Source organism: Drosophila suzukii, assembly GCF_043229965.1.
Source record: "Drosophila suzukii chromosome 2 unlocalized genomic scaffold, CBGP_Dsuzu_IsoJpt1.0 scf_2c, whole genome shotgun sequence".
Lineage (NCBI taxonomy): Eukaryota > Metazoa > Arthropoda > Insecta > Diptera > Drosophilidae > Drosophila > Drosophila suzukii.
This window is the reverse complement of record NW_027255896.1, coordinates 6,863,358-6,878,397: the sequence shown is the minus strand read 5'-3', so window position 1 is coordinate 6,878,397 and position 15,040 is coordinate 6,863,358. Positions and strand designations below refer to the sequence as shown.

Genomic DNA, 15,040 nt, shown 5'->3' with positions numbered 1-15,040 from the left:
AAAAGTTTATTTTTGGCTTATCAAAATGTTAGGGGACTAAATATGAAGCTACCCAAGCTTTATGCTGACTCCTCTGCATTTACTGCTGATATTTTGGCTTTTAAGGAAACTTGGCTGAAACCAGAGATATCTGACAATGAAGTTCTGTCAAACAATTTTAATGCCTATAGGACTGATCGCCTCTCACGTAGGGGAGGCGGTGTGCTGATTGCCGTTAGCACTAGCCTAACATCCGAGAGAATTCACTCTGATACTCCTAATGAAATTAAATTTGTTAGTGTGAAAGTTTCCTTGCAATCATTCTCAATATTTGTTACATGTTCCTATATTCCACCTGGCTCTGATTTAATAATTTATGAGCACCACCTGTCTGCGATAAAATCTGTTCTATCCCTTCTTTCTAACAGTGACCTTTTGATTGTTTTGGGTGACTAATCTCCCTGATATTTCTTGGTCTCCTCCTACTGACTCACTAGTCGCTATACCTCTATCCGCCCATGATTTTGTAGATGGTCTTCTAGAATTATCGTAACAGCAAGTAAGCTTTATACGGAATTCATTAAATAGACAACTAGATCTTGTGTTTGTTTAAGACCCGTCTGAAGTCACGGTATCTAGAATTGACGCTCTTGTACCTGAAGACCGATATCATCCAACAGTGGAATTGACAATCTGCCTCCCATGCGTTGATACCCTCTCTCCTTTAGTTTCTCAAACTAAAGTGAGATGTTTCCGAAAATGTAACTATAAAAAACTTAACGACATGATTTCTCAATATAATTGGACAGAATTGTACAATTGTATGGATATTGAAAGTGCCACTGAACACTTCTATATAGTGTTAAATACCTTTTTTAATGAATGCGTTCCTGATAGGTTTCCTTCAAAGACAAACAGGCCACCTTGGTTTACCAATGCGCTTCAAAGACTTAAAAACCTTAAGACAAACACTTATAAAAAGTATAAGAAATCGGGTAAGCCATCTGATTTTTCGAAATATGTGGTGGCTCGATCGGATTTTAATGTTTTCAATAGTTATTGCTATTCTATGTATTTAAGTCGATGTAAATTTGAATTTTCAAAAGATCCGAAGCAGTTTTATAACTTTGTCAATGCCAAGCGTAAGTCGTCAGCATTGCCTTCATCGGTACGTTTTAACTCAATGGAGGCATCGACGGATTCTGAAATTGCTGATTTATTTGCCGAGTTTTTCCAAACTACTTATAGTTCGGCTGCTTGGTCAAATTCTAACTACCCTAATCCCTTAAATAAGGCAAATTGTATCTTTACCCCTGAAATTACGGAAATTTCTCTCGTAATAGACTTAGAAAAAACAACGCCAACTTATTCTCCCGGTCCTGATGGACTCCCCGGGTGTGTGCTTAAGTTTTGTGCGTCAACCATATGTAAGCCGATTCTTAAACTTTTTAATTTGTCCATTTCATCGTCAGTTTTTCCGACTATCTGGAAGGACTCTTTTTGCATTCCACTCCACAAAAAGGGTGCGAAGGCGGATGCCCAGAATTACGGAGGTATTTCTAAATTGTCGGCAATTCCTAAAGCATTTGAACGTATTATTACTTCTCATTTGCAACATTTATGTTCCTCGCTAATATCACCGTGTCAGCATGGTTTTGTTAAGCGAAGATCGACCACCACCAACCTTCTGGAATTGTCATCTATTGTAATAAATGGATTTAAGAATAAAATGCAGACTGACGTTATATACACTGATTTTAGTTGACTCTGTCAACCACTCTCTTCTCTTATTCAAATTAAATCAGCTTGGGTTTCCATGTAATCTATTAACTTGGATTTCAAGTTATTTTAATGGTAGGACTCAGAGGGTTATATTCAAGAACGCTGCCTCAAAACTGATCTATGTGACATCTGGAGTGCCTCAGGGTAGTCATTTGGGCCCTTTGCTGTTTACTCTGTTTATTAACGATCTTCCCTCTATCATAACACACTCTCGTGTACTAATGTATGCTGATGATGTTAAGCTTTGTTTATCACATAATGATATAGCGTCGGGTTTCAACTTACAGTCAGATATTGATTGTTTTCAGGGATGGTGTGAGTATAACCTTTTAAATTTGAACTGCCTTAAATGCAACGTTATGACTTTTCATAGGGGTACTCCTACTTTTGTTAGTTACTCTCTTCAAAATACGCCACTCGACCGTATATATTCAGTTAATGACTTAGGCGTTCTTCTGGACCCAAAACTTAAATTTGACTGCCACATAATGTCCACTGTCAGCGGCCATGAGTGTTCTTGGGTTTATAAAGCGTTGGTCAAAAGAATTTGATGACCCTTATACAACCAAATTATTATTTACCTCCCTTGTCCGTCCTATTTTGGAATATTGTTCTTCGGTTTGGAGTCCACAATATCAAGTGCATATTGACCGTATTGAGTCGGTACAAAAAAAATTTCTTCTTTTTGCCCTTCGTAGTTTGAACTGGGATCAAAACATAAGGCTACCTTCCTATCAGAGAAGATTACTATTGCTTAATTTACCTACCCTTGCAAATCGTAGAACAATGCTTGGTACTTTTTTTATGCAAAATCTTATAAGAGGGGATATTGATTCTGTAGAACTTGTTAACCGCCTAACTTTCAATGTTTCTGTTAGACTAACATTATTATACAATAAAAATTTGCCACGATGTACATCTAATTTTTGTCTGCACGAGCCCTTTCGCGTTCTATGTAATAATTATAACAACCTTTATCATTTAACTTGCACTTCAACTTCTATCCCGGTATTAAAAACTAATATTTTAACTCATTTGCTTCATTCTTAGATGCTTCTTTTATTTTCATTTGTGTCCCGTCTCTATTTGTTTTTTGTACCTTCCTCGCGAACTCATATTTTTTGCCCAAATTGATAAAAGGGCCCCGCGCGTAACAAGCACGTGCTTGGTGTAGTTGGGCCACTTGTTTGTACTGCTCGTAGTGCATCAACGTCCATCATATATTAATAAAGTTAAACTGTGACCACGAGTCCAGAAAAAATCCTTGCGCACAGATTGGCTCCTGACTAAGCCGTTGCAATTAACACTTTTTAGGCGAGACATTCAGTGACTGTGGGACTTTTTGATTCTCAATAGGTGGCGGCAACGGATTGCAAGACGATACTTGAGAAGGCCTTGTGCAAATTCGACAACGAGATAATGGGCATATTAGGACTCCATATCCTCTGGGTAGACAATTGATTAGGTGCGCACTTTGCTAGTATGAACCGAGCTTCTATTCAAATATTTACGAAGGAAGGTGTACATTGAATAAATTGGTCATTTGGCTTGCAGAAGTGACATAACAATTTTGGTTCCGGTTTTGCTATTTCTAGGCTTGTTCCCCAGCTGTTCCTGTTTTGGAGCTCTTCTGCCTGTCGTGGATTCCTCAGCCGCTATGTGTTGATATAGTTTATTTAGAGCGTCAGACTAATCTTTCCATAACGGAATGGAGTCATAACTAAGTTGTTCTTGGGATCGCGATTGCGTTTTGGAATCTATTCTAGGCATATCGATGTAAATTATCACTGCGTTGGCTATTATTTTCTCGTTGCCGAGGGAGAGAGAGATTCGTAGAAGGCAGTAACGATGTCGATTAGAGATCGTAAGGCTGGGGCGGATGGCGCGTGCATTGTTGGAACTTTAAGCAAGCGAGATACACTTTTGAAGAATATTAGGCACGGATCCGCGATATGCGATTAAAAGAAGGGAGTTGTAAAGTCTGACCCAACCAAATCCGAATAACCGCATTATTAAGTGTGTGTATGTGTTGGGTATTTTTATTTTGTTTTATTCATTTATTCCCTACAATTATATACAAGTAAAATTGAGTTTAAGAACAGGAGTAGGGGGCCGTGGTTGCGCGGTATCACCGCAAGGTATTGCTTCGCGCAACGGTAGCCACCTAGGCTGTAGCTTCTCTCCTCTCGTTGTCGGTGCGACGCAGCGTTCGCAGTACGCTCGCTGCGTAGGCTGCCGTCGCTTCCCAATTCGCCTCTTTCTGCAGCATGAGGGGCACAAAGGTTTCTGGCCGAACTCTTGCCCCGGTGGTCTCCATGAGTATCGAGCGGTCATAGCCAAAGCGGCGACATTCAAAAAGGACATGCTGAGCGTCCTCGACAATGCCACTGCCGCACTCTGGGCAACCGTCCTCCGTGTCGTACCCAAAGCGCTTAAGGAAGCTTCGGAAGCAGCCGTGTCCACTCAGCGCCTGCGTGAGGTAAAAATCCACCTGGCCATGCTTCCTATTTAGCCATGGCTCTATGCTGGGGATGAGCTGGTGCGTCCAGCGATCCTTGCTGGAGATGTCCCAGGCTGCCTGCCAGTTGACGACGCTCTGCATCCTGGCCCTTATCTCCACCTCGGTCTTGGTACTGCGGTCCGCCTGTTCGCCTGCTAGAGCCGCACGAATCTCCTTGGCCTCCCGCACCAGTTCACACAGGGGAACTTGGCCTGCGATGACAAGGGCTGCGTCGTCCGAGATCGTCCTGAAGGCACTTGAAATTCTAACGGCACACAGGCGGTACGTCGAGTTAACACCTCGCATGTAGCTGCTCACAGCAGTGGCCTCAGCCCACACTGGAGCAGCATACAGCAACTGCGACTTGACAACAGTCGCGAGGAGCCTGCGTCTGTCCTGCTTCGGTCCCCTGGTATTCAGCAGGATCCTGCAGAGCGATCCTGTGGTTTCGCTTGCCTTCTTGTTTACGAACTCCAGGTGTTCGCGGTAGGAGAGGCGGGTGTCCAGCATGACTCCCAGGTACCTTATGGCACGCTGAGAAGTTATCGTTGACCCTCCGATCTGAATATGCGCCGACTCCACTGCTTTCCTGCTTGAGATCAGCACCGCTTCAGTTTTGTATGAGGCCAGCTCTAGGCCCGCCACTGCGAGCCACTCCTTCACTGCTCGAATTGCGCAGTTTGCAGCTGCCTCCACGGCCGCAACTTCCTTGGCCACCACAACCAGCGCGACATCATCCGCAAAGCCCACAATGTTGGTGCTGCTCGGCAGTGGGAGCTTCAGAACACCGTCATACATCGTGTTCCAATGCGTTCCTGATAGGTTTCCTTCAAAGACAAACAGGCCACCTTGGTTTACCAATGCGCTTCAAAGACTTAAAAACCTTAAGACAAACACTTATAAAAAGTATAAGAAATCGGGTAAGCCATCTGATTTTTCGAAATATGTGGTGGCTCGATCGGATTTTAATGTTTTCAATAGTTATTGCTATTCTATGTATTTAAGTCGATGTAAATTTGAATTTTCAAAAGATCCGAAGCAGTTTTATAACTTTGTCAATGCCAAGCGTAAGTCGTCAGCATTGCCTTCATCGGTACGTTTTAACTCAATGGAGGCATCGACGGATTCTGAAATTGCTGATTTATTTGCCGAGTTTTTCCAAACTACTTATAGTTCGGCTGCTTGGTCAAATTCTAACTACCCTAATCCCTTAAATAAGGCAAATTGTATCTTTACCCCTGAAATTACGGAAATTTCTCTCGTAATAGACTTAGAAAAAACAACGCCAACTTATTCTCCCGGTCCTGATGGACTCCCCGGGTGTGTGCTTAAGTTTTGTGCGTCAACCATATGTAAGCCGATTCTTAAACTTTTTAATTTGTCCATTTCATCGTCAGTTTTTCCGACTATCTGGAAGGACTCTTTTTGCATTCCACTCCACAAAAAGGGTGCGAAGGCGGATGCCCAGAATTACGGAGGTATTTCTAAATTGTCGGCAATTCCTAAAGCATTTGAACGTATTATTACTTCTCATTTGCAACATTTATGTTCCTCGCTAATATCACCGTGTCAGCATGGTTTTGTTAAGCGAAGATCGACCACCACCAACCTTCTGGAATTGTCATCTATTGTAATAAATGGATTTAAGAATAAAATGCAGACTGACGTTATATACACTGATTTTAGTTGACTCTGTCAACCACTCTCTTCTCTTATTCAAATTAAATCAGCTTGGGTTTCCATGTAATCTATTAACTTGGATTTCAAGTTATTTTAATGGTAGGACTCAGAGGGTTATATTCAAGAACGCTGCCTCAAAACTGATCTATGTGACATCTGGAGTGCCTCAGGGTAGTCATTTGGGCCCTTTGCTGTTTACTCTGTTTATTAACGATCTTCCCTCTATCATAACACACTCTCGTGTACTAATGTATGCTGATGATGTTAAGCTTTGTTTATCACATAATGATATAGCGTCGGGTTTCAACTTACAGTCAGATATTGATTGTTTTCAGGGATGGTGTGAGTATAACCTTTTAAATTTGAACTGCCTTAAATGCAACGTTATGACTTTTCATAGGGGTACTCCTACTTTTGTTAGTTACTCTCTTCAAAATACGCCACTCGACCGTATATATTCAGTTAATGACTTAGGCGTTCTTCTGGACCCAAAACTTAAATTTGACTGCCACATAATGTCCACTGTCAGCGGCCATGAGTGTTCTTGGGTTTATAAAGCGTTGGTCAAAAGAATTTGATGACCCTTATACAACCAAATTATTATTTACCTCCCTTGTCCGTCCTATTTTGGAATATTGTTCTTCGGTTTGGAGTCCACAATATCAAGTGCATATTGACCGTATTGAGTCGGTACAAAAAAAATTTCTTCTTTTTGCCCTTCGTAGTTTGAACTGGGATCAAAACATAAGGCTACCTTCCTATCAGAGAAGATTACTATTGCTTAATTTACCTACCCTTGCAAATCGTAGAACAATGCTTGGTACTTTTTTTATGCAAAATCTTATAAGAGGGGATATTGATTCTGTAGAACTTGTTAACCGCCTAACTTTCAATGTTTCTGTTAGACTAACATTATTATACAATAAAAATTTGCCACGATGTACATCTAATTTTTGTCTGCACGAGCCCTTTCGCGTTCTATGTAATAATTATAACAACCTTTATCATTTAACTTGCACTTCAACTTCTATCCCGGTATTAAAAACTAATATTTTAACTCATTTGCTTCATTCTTAGATGCTTCTTTTATTTTCATTTGTGTCCCGTCTCTATTTGTTTTTTGTACCTTCCTCGCGAACTCATATTTTTTGCCCAAATTGATAAAAGGGCCCCGCGCGTAACAAGCACGTGCTTGGTGTAGTTGGGCCACTTGTTTGTACTGCTCGTAGTGCATCAACGTCCATCATATATTAATAAAGTTAAACTGTGACCACGAGTCCAGAAAAAATCCTTGCGCACAGATTGGCTCCTGACTAAGCCGTTGCAATTAACACTTTTTAGGCGAGACATTCAGTGACTGTGGGACTTTTTGATTCTCAATAGGTGGCGGCAACGGATTGCAAGACGATACTTGAGAAGGCCTTGTGCAAATTCGACAACGAGATAATGGGCATATTAGGACTCCATATCCTCTGGGTAGACAATTGATTAGGTGCGCACTTTGCTAGTATGAACCGAGCTTCTATTCAAATATTTACGAAGGAAGGTGTACATTGAATAAATTGGTCATTTGGCTTGCAGAAGTGACATAACAATTTTGGTTCCGGTTTTGCTATTTCTAGGCTTGTTCCCCAGCTGTTCCTGTTTTGGAGCTCTTCTGCCTGTCGTGGATTCCTCAGCCGCTATGTGTTGATATAGTTTATTTAGAGCGTCAGACTAATCTTTCCATAACGGAATGGAGTCATAACTAAGTTGTTCTTGGGATCGCGATTGCGTTTTGGAATCTATTCTAGGCATATCGATGTAAATTATCACTGCGTTGGCTATTATTTTCTCGTTGCCGAGGGAGAGAGAGATTCGTAGAAGGCAGTAACGATGTCGATTAGAGATCGTAAGGCTGGGGCGGATGGCGCGTGCATTGTTGGAACTTTAAGCAAGCGAGATACACTTTTGAAGAATATTAGGCACGGATCCGCGATATGCGATTAAAAGAAGGGAGTTGTAAAGTCTGACCCAACCAAATCCGAATAACCGCATTATTAAGTGTGTGTATGTGTTGGGTATTTTTATTTTGTTTTATTCATTTATTCCCTACAATTATATACAAGTAAAATTGAGTTTAAGAACAGGAGTAGGGGGCCGTGGTTGCGCGGTATCACCGCAAGGTATTGCTTCGCGCAACGGTAGCCACCTAGGCTGTAGCTTCTCTCCTCTCGTTGTCGGTGCGACGCAGCGTTCGCAGTACGCTCGCTGCGTAGGCTGCCGTCGCTTCCCAATTCGCCTCTTTCTGCAGCATGAGGGGCACAAAGGTTTCTGGCCGAACTCTTGCCCCGGTGGTCTCCATGAGTATCGAGCGGTCATAGCCAAAGCGGCGACATTCAAAAAGGACATGCTGAGCGTCCTCGACAATGCCACTGCCGCACTCTGGGCAACCGTCCTCCGTGTCGTGCCCAAAGCGCTTAAGGAAGCTTCGGAAGCAGCCGTGTCCACTCAGCGCCTGCGTGAGGTAAAAATCCACCTGGCCATGCTTCCTATTTAGCCATGGCTCTATGCTGGGGATGAGCTGGTGCGTCCAGCGATCCTTGCTGGAGATGTCCCAGGCTGCCTGCCAGTTGACGACGCTCTGCATCCTGGCCCTTATCTCCACCTCGGTCTTGGTACTGCGGTCCGCCTGTTCGCCTGCTAGAGCCGCACGAATCTCCTTGGCCTCCCGCACCAGTTCACACAGGGGAACTTGGCCTGCGATGACAAGGGCTGCGTCGTCCGAGATCGTCCTGAAGGCACTTGAAATTCTAACGGCACACAGGCGGTACGTCGAGTTAACACCTCGCATGTAGCTGCTCACAGCAGTGGCCTCAGCCCACACTGGAGCAGCATACAGCAACTGCGACTTGACAACAGTCGCGAGGAGCCTGCGTCTGTCCTGCTTCGGTCCCCTGGTATTCAGCAGGATCCTGCAGAGCGATCCTGTGGTTTCGCTTGCCTTCTTGTTTACGAACTCCAGGTGTTCGCGGTAGGAGAGGCGGGTGTCCAGCATGACTCCCAGGTACCTTATGGCACGCTGAGAAGTTATCGTTGACCCTCCGATCTGAATATGCGCCGACTCCACTGCTTTCCTGCTTGAGATCAGCACCGCTTCAGTTTTGTATGAGGCCAGCTCTAGGCCCGCCACTGCGAGCCACTCCTTCACTGCTCGAATTGCGCAGTTTGCAGCTGCCTCCACGGCCGCAACTTCCTTGGCCACCACAACCAGCGCGACATCATCCGCAAAGCCCACAATGTTGGTGCTGCTCGGCAGTGGGAGCTTCAGAACACCGTCATACATCGTGTTCCAAAGCAGAGGGCCCAGGAACACCGGCGGTCACCTCGTAAGTCCTGGGGCCCACAGAGGTATCTAGGACCAGCTCCCTTTTGCTGAGGTAGCTGTGCACTACATTCAGCAGGTAATGCGGGATGTTGAAGGACCGTAGTGCCTCCAGTGTCCTCCCCCAATCGGCTGAGTTGAACGCGTTCCGTATATCCAGCGTGACCATTAGACAGTACTTTTTCGTCCCACCTTTCCATCTGGTACCCGCGATGGCTTTAGCAGCAATGTTGGTGACCCTCTCTATCGCGTCCAGTGTAGATTTCCCTTTCCGGAAACCGTACTGGTTGGAAGACAGTCCACCGGCATCCTCCATGGCAGCGTTAAGCCTTGTTGCAATGACCCTTTCGAAGACCTTGCCTATAGTGTCCAGCAGGCAGATGGGTCTATAGGATAAAGCTTCGCCCGCTGGTTTCCCTGGCTTCGGCAGGAGCAGAAGTTTTTGACGCTTCCACCTGTCGGGGAAGGTCCCTTCCAGCAGGCACGAGTTGTAGAGCGATGCTACCGCGCCCGGGTGCCTTCCTGCTCTTCAGGTTCCTTGCCACAGACAATAGTTCCGTCTCCGTGACCGGACCCATCTGGCTCCCAATTTGTCGCGTCCATCGGGGGATGCAATGGCGGCGACCCTCTGGAAACAGCACTTGGACAATGCCTTCCAGGACCGCCGGGTCAGTAGGCGACCTGTTGCCGGCACTCACACGCTTGACCACCGTCTTGTAGGCTCTTCCCCATGTGTCGTTTTCCAGCTCGTCACAGAGCTTGAGGTAGCTCTCCCTCTTGCTGTCCCGAATCGCCAGTTTGAGTGCATTCTTTGCACTCTTAAAGCTAGAGTTGCAGGCAGAAAGGTTTGCGGTGCCTCTCGCCCTTTGGACTAACCTCCTGGCTCGAAGGCAGGTCCTGCGCAAGCTAGCGATTTCCTCGCTCCACCAGTACCCTGGCGCGTGGTGCTTCCGAAAGGTCTTACGCTGCTGCATGCTTTGGTCACAGGCTTCCTCCAGTCTGGCTGCCAATTTGTTCGCTGCTACATCTGCCGAGTCCAGCTCAGATACAGCCAATCCCTCCAGTGCGCGGGCGAAGGTCTGTGTCCCAAAGGTGTCCTGGCGGTAGGCTTTTCTTGGCCCGTTCATCGGCTGGCTTTGGCACGGTGGACCGCCAACTGTCAGCAGGATGGCCTCATGGTCGCTGGCCGTGAACACCTCGCCTATCCTCCAGCGTGTGCTACGGGATAACGAGCTGCTCGCGAACGATAGGTCTATGATTGAACCGGCCCCAGCTCTGTTGAAGGTGTGCTGGGAGCCCTCGTTCAACAGGACGATGTCCAGTGACGCAATTGCTTCAAGGATGGTGCGCCCCCTGGCGTTGGTATAGAGGGAGCCCCATTCCTCGGCCCAGGCGTTAAAGTCGCCTCCGATCACCACGTTGCTCCTTCCTCTCAGGTCGCTGATCAGCTCATCCAGGACGCCAGTGATAGACTGGGGGCCAAGTAGCAGCTGTAGATCCATGTGCCGCCTACGTTCGCTCGGACAAATCCCTCTACTGCCCTCGTGTCCCGCATTGGTGGAACACTCACACCGCAGAGCCACAGTGCCGCTTTGCCTGTGCGATCCGTGACCCAATCGCTGCTGCTTTCCACTCTGTAGGGCTCACTGAGTATCGCCACCTCAGAACACAGCTCGCGCACCGTCTGCTTCAGGAGGTCCTGCGCGGCCCGACAATGGTTCAGATTTAGCTGAATCAATTGCATGACGGTCGAGGTCTCCCTGTCCCGCTGGTTGTGGCTGGGCAGAGTCTGCTTCCTGCCTGGTGCCTGGTCTCCTTTCTTCCTGCCGCAGAGCAGAATAAGCATGAAGGCTCCTTGCTGCACTTGGCTGCCTTGTGCCCTTTTTCACCACATCTTATGCAGCAATCGCTCCTGTCCACTAGGCTCTTGCAGTTAACTGCAATATGCCCGGATTCCAAGCATTTGAAACATCTTGGGGGGCCTGTTCTTTCCAGGATCCTGCAGATGGTCCATCCAATCCGCACCTCGCCGCGATGGAGGACGGTTTTCCCCAGGGAGTAGGGCAAACTGATCACAGCTAACTGCGACTCCGCGTAGGCTCGACGCAGACTCCGAACTCTGATGCGCTCCGCGTCGATACCATACTGGCTCGCAATCGCAGCGCAGATTTCCTGCTCCGTCGCGATGGAGTCGATGTCTCTTATCTCCAGAACGAGCAGTTTGGTCTCGTCCGACATGGCTCGCACTGACGCTGCGTCGCCTAACACCCTCGCAATGCTCTCCTTCATAGCTTCTGCACTTTCTGCGCTGCATTTGGCCACCTCGAGCAGTAGGTTGCCGTTAATGGTGCGGCGTACCTTGGAAACACAGCTTCCCAAGTCCGACAGCTGTTTATCTTCCCTTCGAGTCACCATGGCTAACACCTCGCTGTACGATTTCCCGCTCGCCTGGACAACGACGGCGTCGGGTCTGGCGCGACGCGTGGCCCTCGGCTTTTTCTTGACCACCTCCCACTCAGCGACCGGAATTGCGGGGCTCACAGTCTTACTGGCGCCAGCGTGCGTCGCATCTCTCTCTTGAGGCCCTTTTGGCGGGTTCTTTCGGGTGCTCCTGGGAACTTTGGCACTTTTCTGCTGCGTTGGGCGCGTGGATGGAGGGGCCACTTGAGCCGCGGATCCTCCAGCCACAGTCGGCTGGCTTATCCTTCGCCAAGGCTCCGTTTGCGCTGCAGAATCCCTCCTCCAGACAGGCGTTGTATGCTGTTCTTTGTCGGCGCTCTGCAGGCTACGAGAGCATTTCGCGCACACAATTGCAGCATCTTGCCCATTCACCCTGATGCTGTCGTCCTTGCCGCCCTCTCTGTTCGCCTCTAGAATGTTCGTGTGAAGCGCCTTCATGCGCACGAACGTCTCCCTCGTGGCGACAGTTATGTGCCGCGCCGTCTTGTCCATCATCTTGGTGGATATCTCCTGCAGAAGCTTCCCCAGCTCCAAGAGATCCTCCAGGCAGGTTGCCTCGTGGGAGGCCTTGCTCCTTTTGGCCGGCGTTGTCCTCTGCGAGTTAGCTGGGCTCGCAGGATCACGCGTCCTCTTAGGGGTTTCCTTAGCTTCCTCGGTGTCTACGATCAGCTAATCGACTTGGGTTTTCGAAGGTGCCGGAGAGCGGGCGAGCTTGCTGCCCTTCTTAAATGCCGCTGCAACTCCGTCGGTCCCATCTTCCCTCGGCTGGCGGGGAGATCTTACCACCACTGGTCTGCCCGCGAAAGGGTTTTCAGCCTCATCCATCTCGGGCTACCCGGTTAGTTCGAGGGAGGCTCCCGCGCTGGCCACAGATTTCCCCTAGGCTTACGATGGGGGATATACCGCCCCTTTTCGGTCCCCAGTGCCCCTTTTGATAGACACCGCCGCGGCGGAGGGGTTGGAATTTAGCCCGATCCTTGGCCTTCTGCCTTTTGCCGTCCCTGAATCCCGGTGCCAGAATTTGGAGAATTTCGAATATTCAAAATTCAAAAACTTAGACTGGGCCCGCGTTTATGGCGCTTTCCAAAACTATGTGCTGTTAGGCGCGGGGATCCACGCTGTTAAGCTCCTACCCCGACGTTGTTCAACACTGTAAACAGCTGATTTTGTTGTTTGCTTTGCAGTGATGAGGGAAAAATCGCGCGGGTGGCAGCTTGTGGATACAGAGATTTTCGAGGTGAAAGCCTCTCACTCGATGGGCGCGGGAGACGATCCCCCCCCTGGCCCACGAACCGACAGCAGCCTCACCTGTCCAAGACTTGGGGATACGTTCGGAGGCCCCGCCGGATTAGTGCCCTGGTACGTACCTCTAGTCCCGGAGTGTCTCGCACTATACACAGTACACTTTTTAGGTCGCTACACTGACTATATGCCTATATTGTCGTGATGACTGAAAGCAACGTGATCTAGTGAAATTATGATTTGTGTGTATACAACTGATAGTAATAAAGTTTGCATGTATTTAAGTAGTCAACTTTACCATCGATGGTGCTCTAACTACGCGCGATTAGAGGTGAAATGGGATATCCTCCGATGAGTTTGGGATGCGGATAGCTTAAGGGCGCTCCGCTGATTCTTTCCTGCGACGATTTTGTGGTTAGGGACGCAGCCGATGTGCGCTTCCTCTACAAGGTTGAGATTTGGGATGCACTGATCTCTAAGTGTTCCAGCGACGAAAGCTGAACTTCTAAGCGCACCGCTCTATGGGTGCCTAGACGACGAGATGGAAAGTAGGGGTGCAGCGTTTGTGCGCTCCCACTACGAGTATGAGGTTAGGGCGCACCGATTGTGCGCTCAACTGCGAGACTGAGATTCGGATGCACTGCTCTGCAGGCATAACGACCAAAGATGAAGATGAGATTGCACCGCTATGTGGTACTCCGATGAAGTGATGTAGTATATGCGCACCACTACGTGAATGCTCCCACAACGAGATTAAGGTAAAGGCTCACCGCTATGTGGACGCTCCGATGGCTACAATGCACACGATGTGCATTGCCAACGCGATTCCAGTTAACGCAATGCAAGTGTTGGTCACCTGCTTTTTTAGGGGATGAATGTCTTGGGGATTCTCGAACTTTTCAGATTCCGCAAATACGAGCTGAAGACGGCGGCTAAGTCTAGTGTGTCCACTCGTGGGCGCTCAAGGAGCAAGTGTGGAATGAGAAAGATCGTAATCCCACTTGTTTAATTAAAACTAAACTTAGCCGTCATACGTGAACTGTGCGCTTATTTCCAAGAGCTTTTCTTTCAGTAATCTTACCAACTATCGTTCTTCAGATCTTATACATAATACACCGGTATTTTCAGAAATTCCTTAAACTAGTAGTAGTAACAGGTAGAAAAAAGCGTTTCCGAACCCATAAAGTTTATATATTCTTGATCAGGATTTCTAGCCGAGTCGATCCTGCCATGTTTTCACTGAAATGAATAAGTCTCGTCAATACCAATCGATTGACCCAAAAACGCCCACTCTAACGCCCATAACGCTTAAATCTGTCTGCCGCCCCAATAACGTACATTAAGATCGTAGGCGCACTACAATCTCGCTTTAAGTAACGGGTATCTGATAATCGAGACACTCGACAATAGCGTTCTTCCATTTTTGTTGTGTTATAGTATGATCGTTGCTTGCTGACTTGTTGGGAGTAATCTATTAACGATATCAGCTGTGCTATGCCTCTTCATACAGCTATCTTTACCCAAGTATTGTAACGAACACCGAATAATCAAAATCACAATGAAAACCCGAAACAACAATTTCTGTAATATTTATATATTTTGCAGAACGTAGATCTTCCAGAATCATTTTCTTTGGAACTAAGGAATTTGTTGGAATTGTTACTTCAAAGAGACGTACCAAAACGGCTTGGTTGTATGGGAAATGGGTAAGAAATTTGAAATATATTTAAAAAAAAAATAAAATTGTTTCTTATTTAGTGCGGATGAAGTAAAAATGCATCATTTTTTTTGTGGTATCGACTGGTACCAAGTTTACATACAAAAATATACTCCACCTATAGTACCCCCTAGAGGAGAAGTAAATGCCGCTGATGCTTTTGATATCGGATCGTTTGATGAAGAAGACACGAAGGGCATAAAACTAAACGACGCGGATCAGGATCTTTACAAGGTGTTTTCGTTGACGATATCTGAAAGGTAATATTTAACATTGGTGCTTAAATTTATCAATACTCTTTTCTTCCATTGTACAT

At 46.8% G+C, this 15,040-nt stretch overlaps 1 protein-coding gene across 16 annotated transcripts in view; it reads left to right on the top strand.

Moving 5' to 3' along the window:
* Gprk1 (G protein-coupled receptor kinase 1) overlaps positions 1-15,040 on the top strand; it is a 609,802-nt gene that overhangs the window by 361,955 nt on the left and 232,807 nt on the right. For all 16 annotated transcript variants that reach the window (XR_011605115.1, XR_011605112.1, XR_011605114.1 and 13 more), the window contains 2 exons: positions 14,613-14,713; positions 14,766-14,984. Coding sequence is in view for 12 of the 16 variants with exons in the window: in XM_070998248.1 (XP_070854349.1) it covers positions 14,613-14,713; positions 14,766-14,984 (320 nt within the window). In the remaining 4 variants the exon portion in view is untranslated. The remainder of the gene's footprint in view (positions 1-14,612; positions 14,714-14,765; positions 14,985-15,040) is intronic.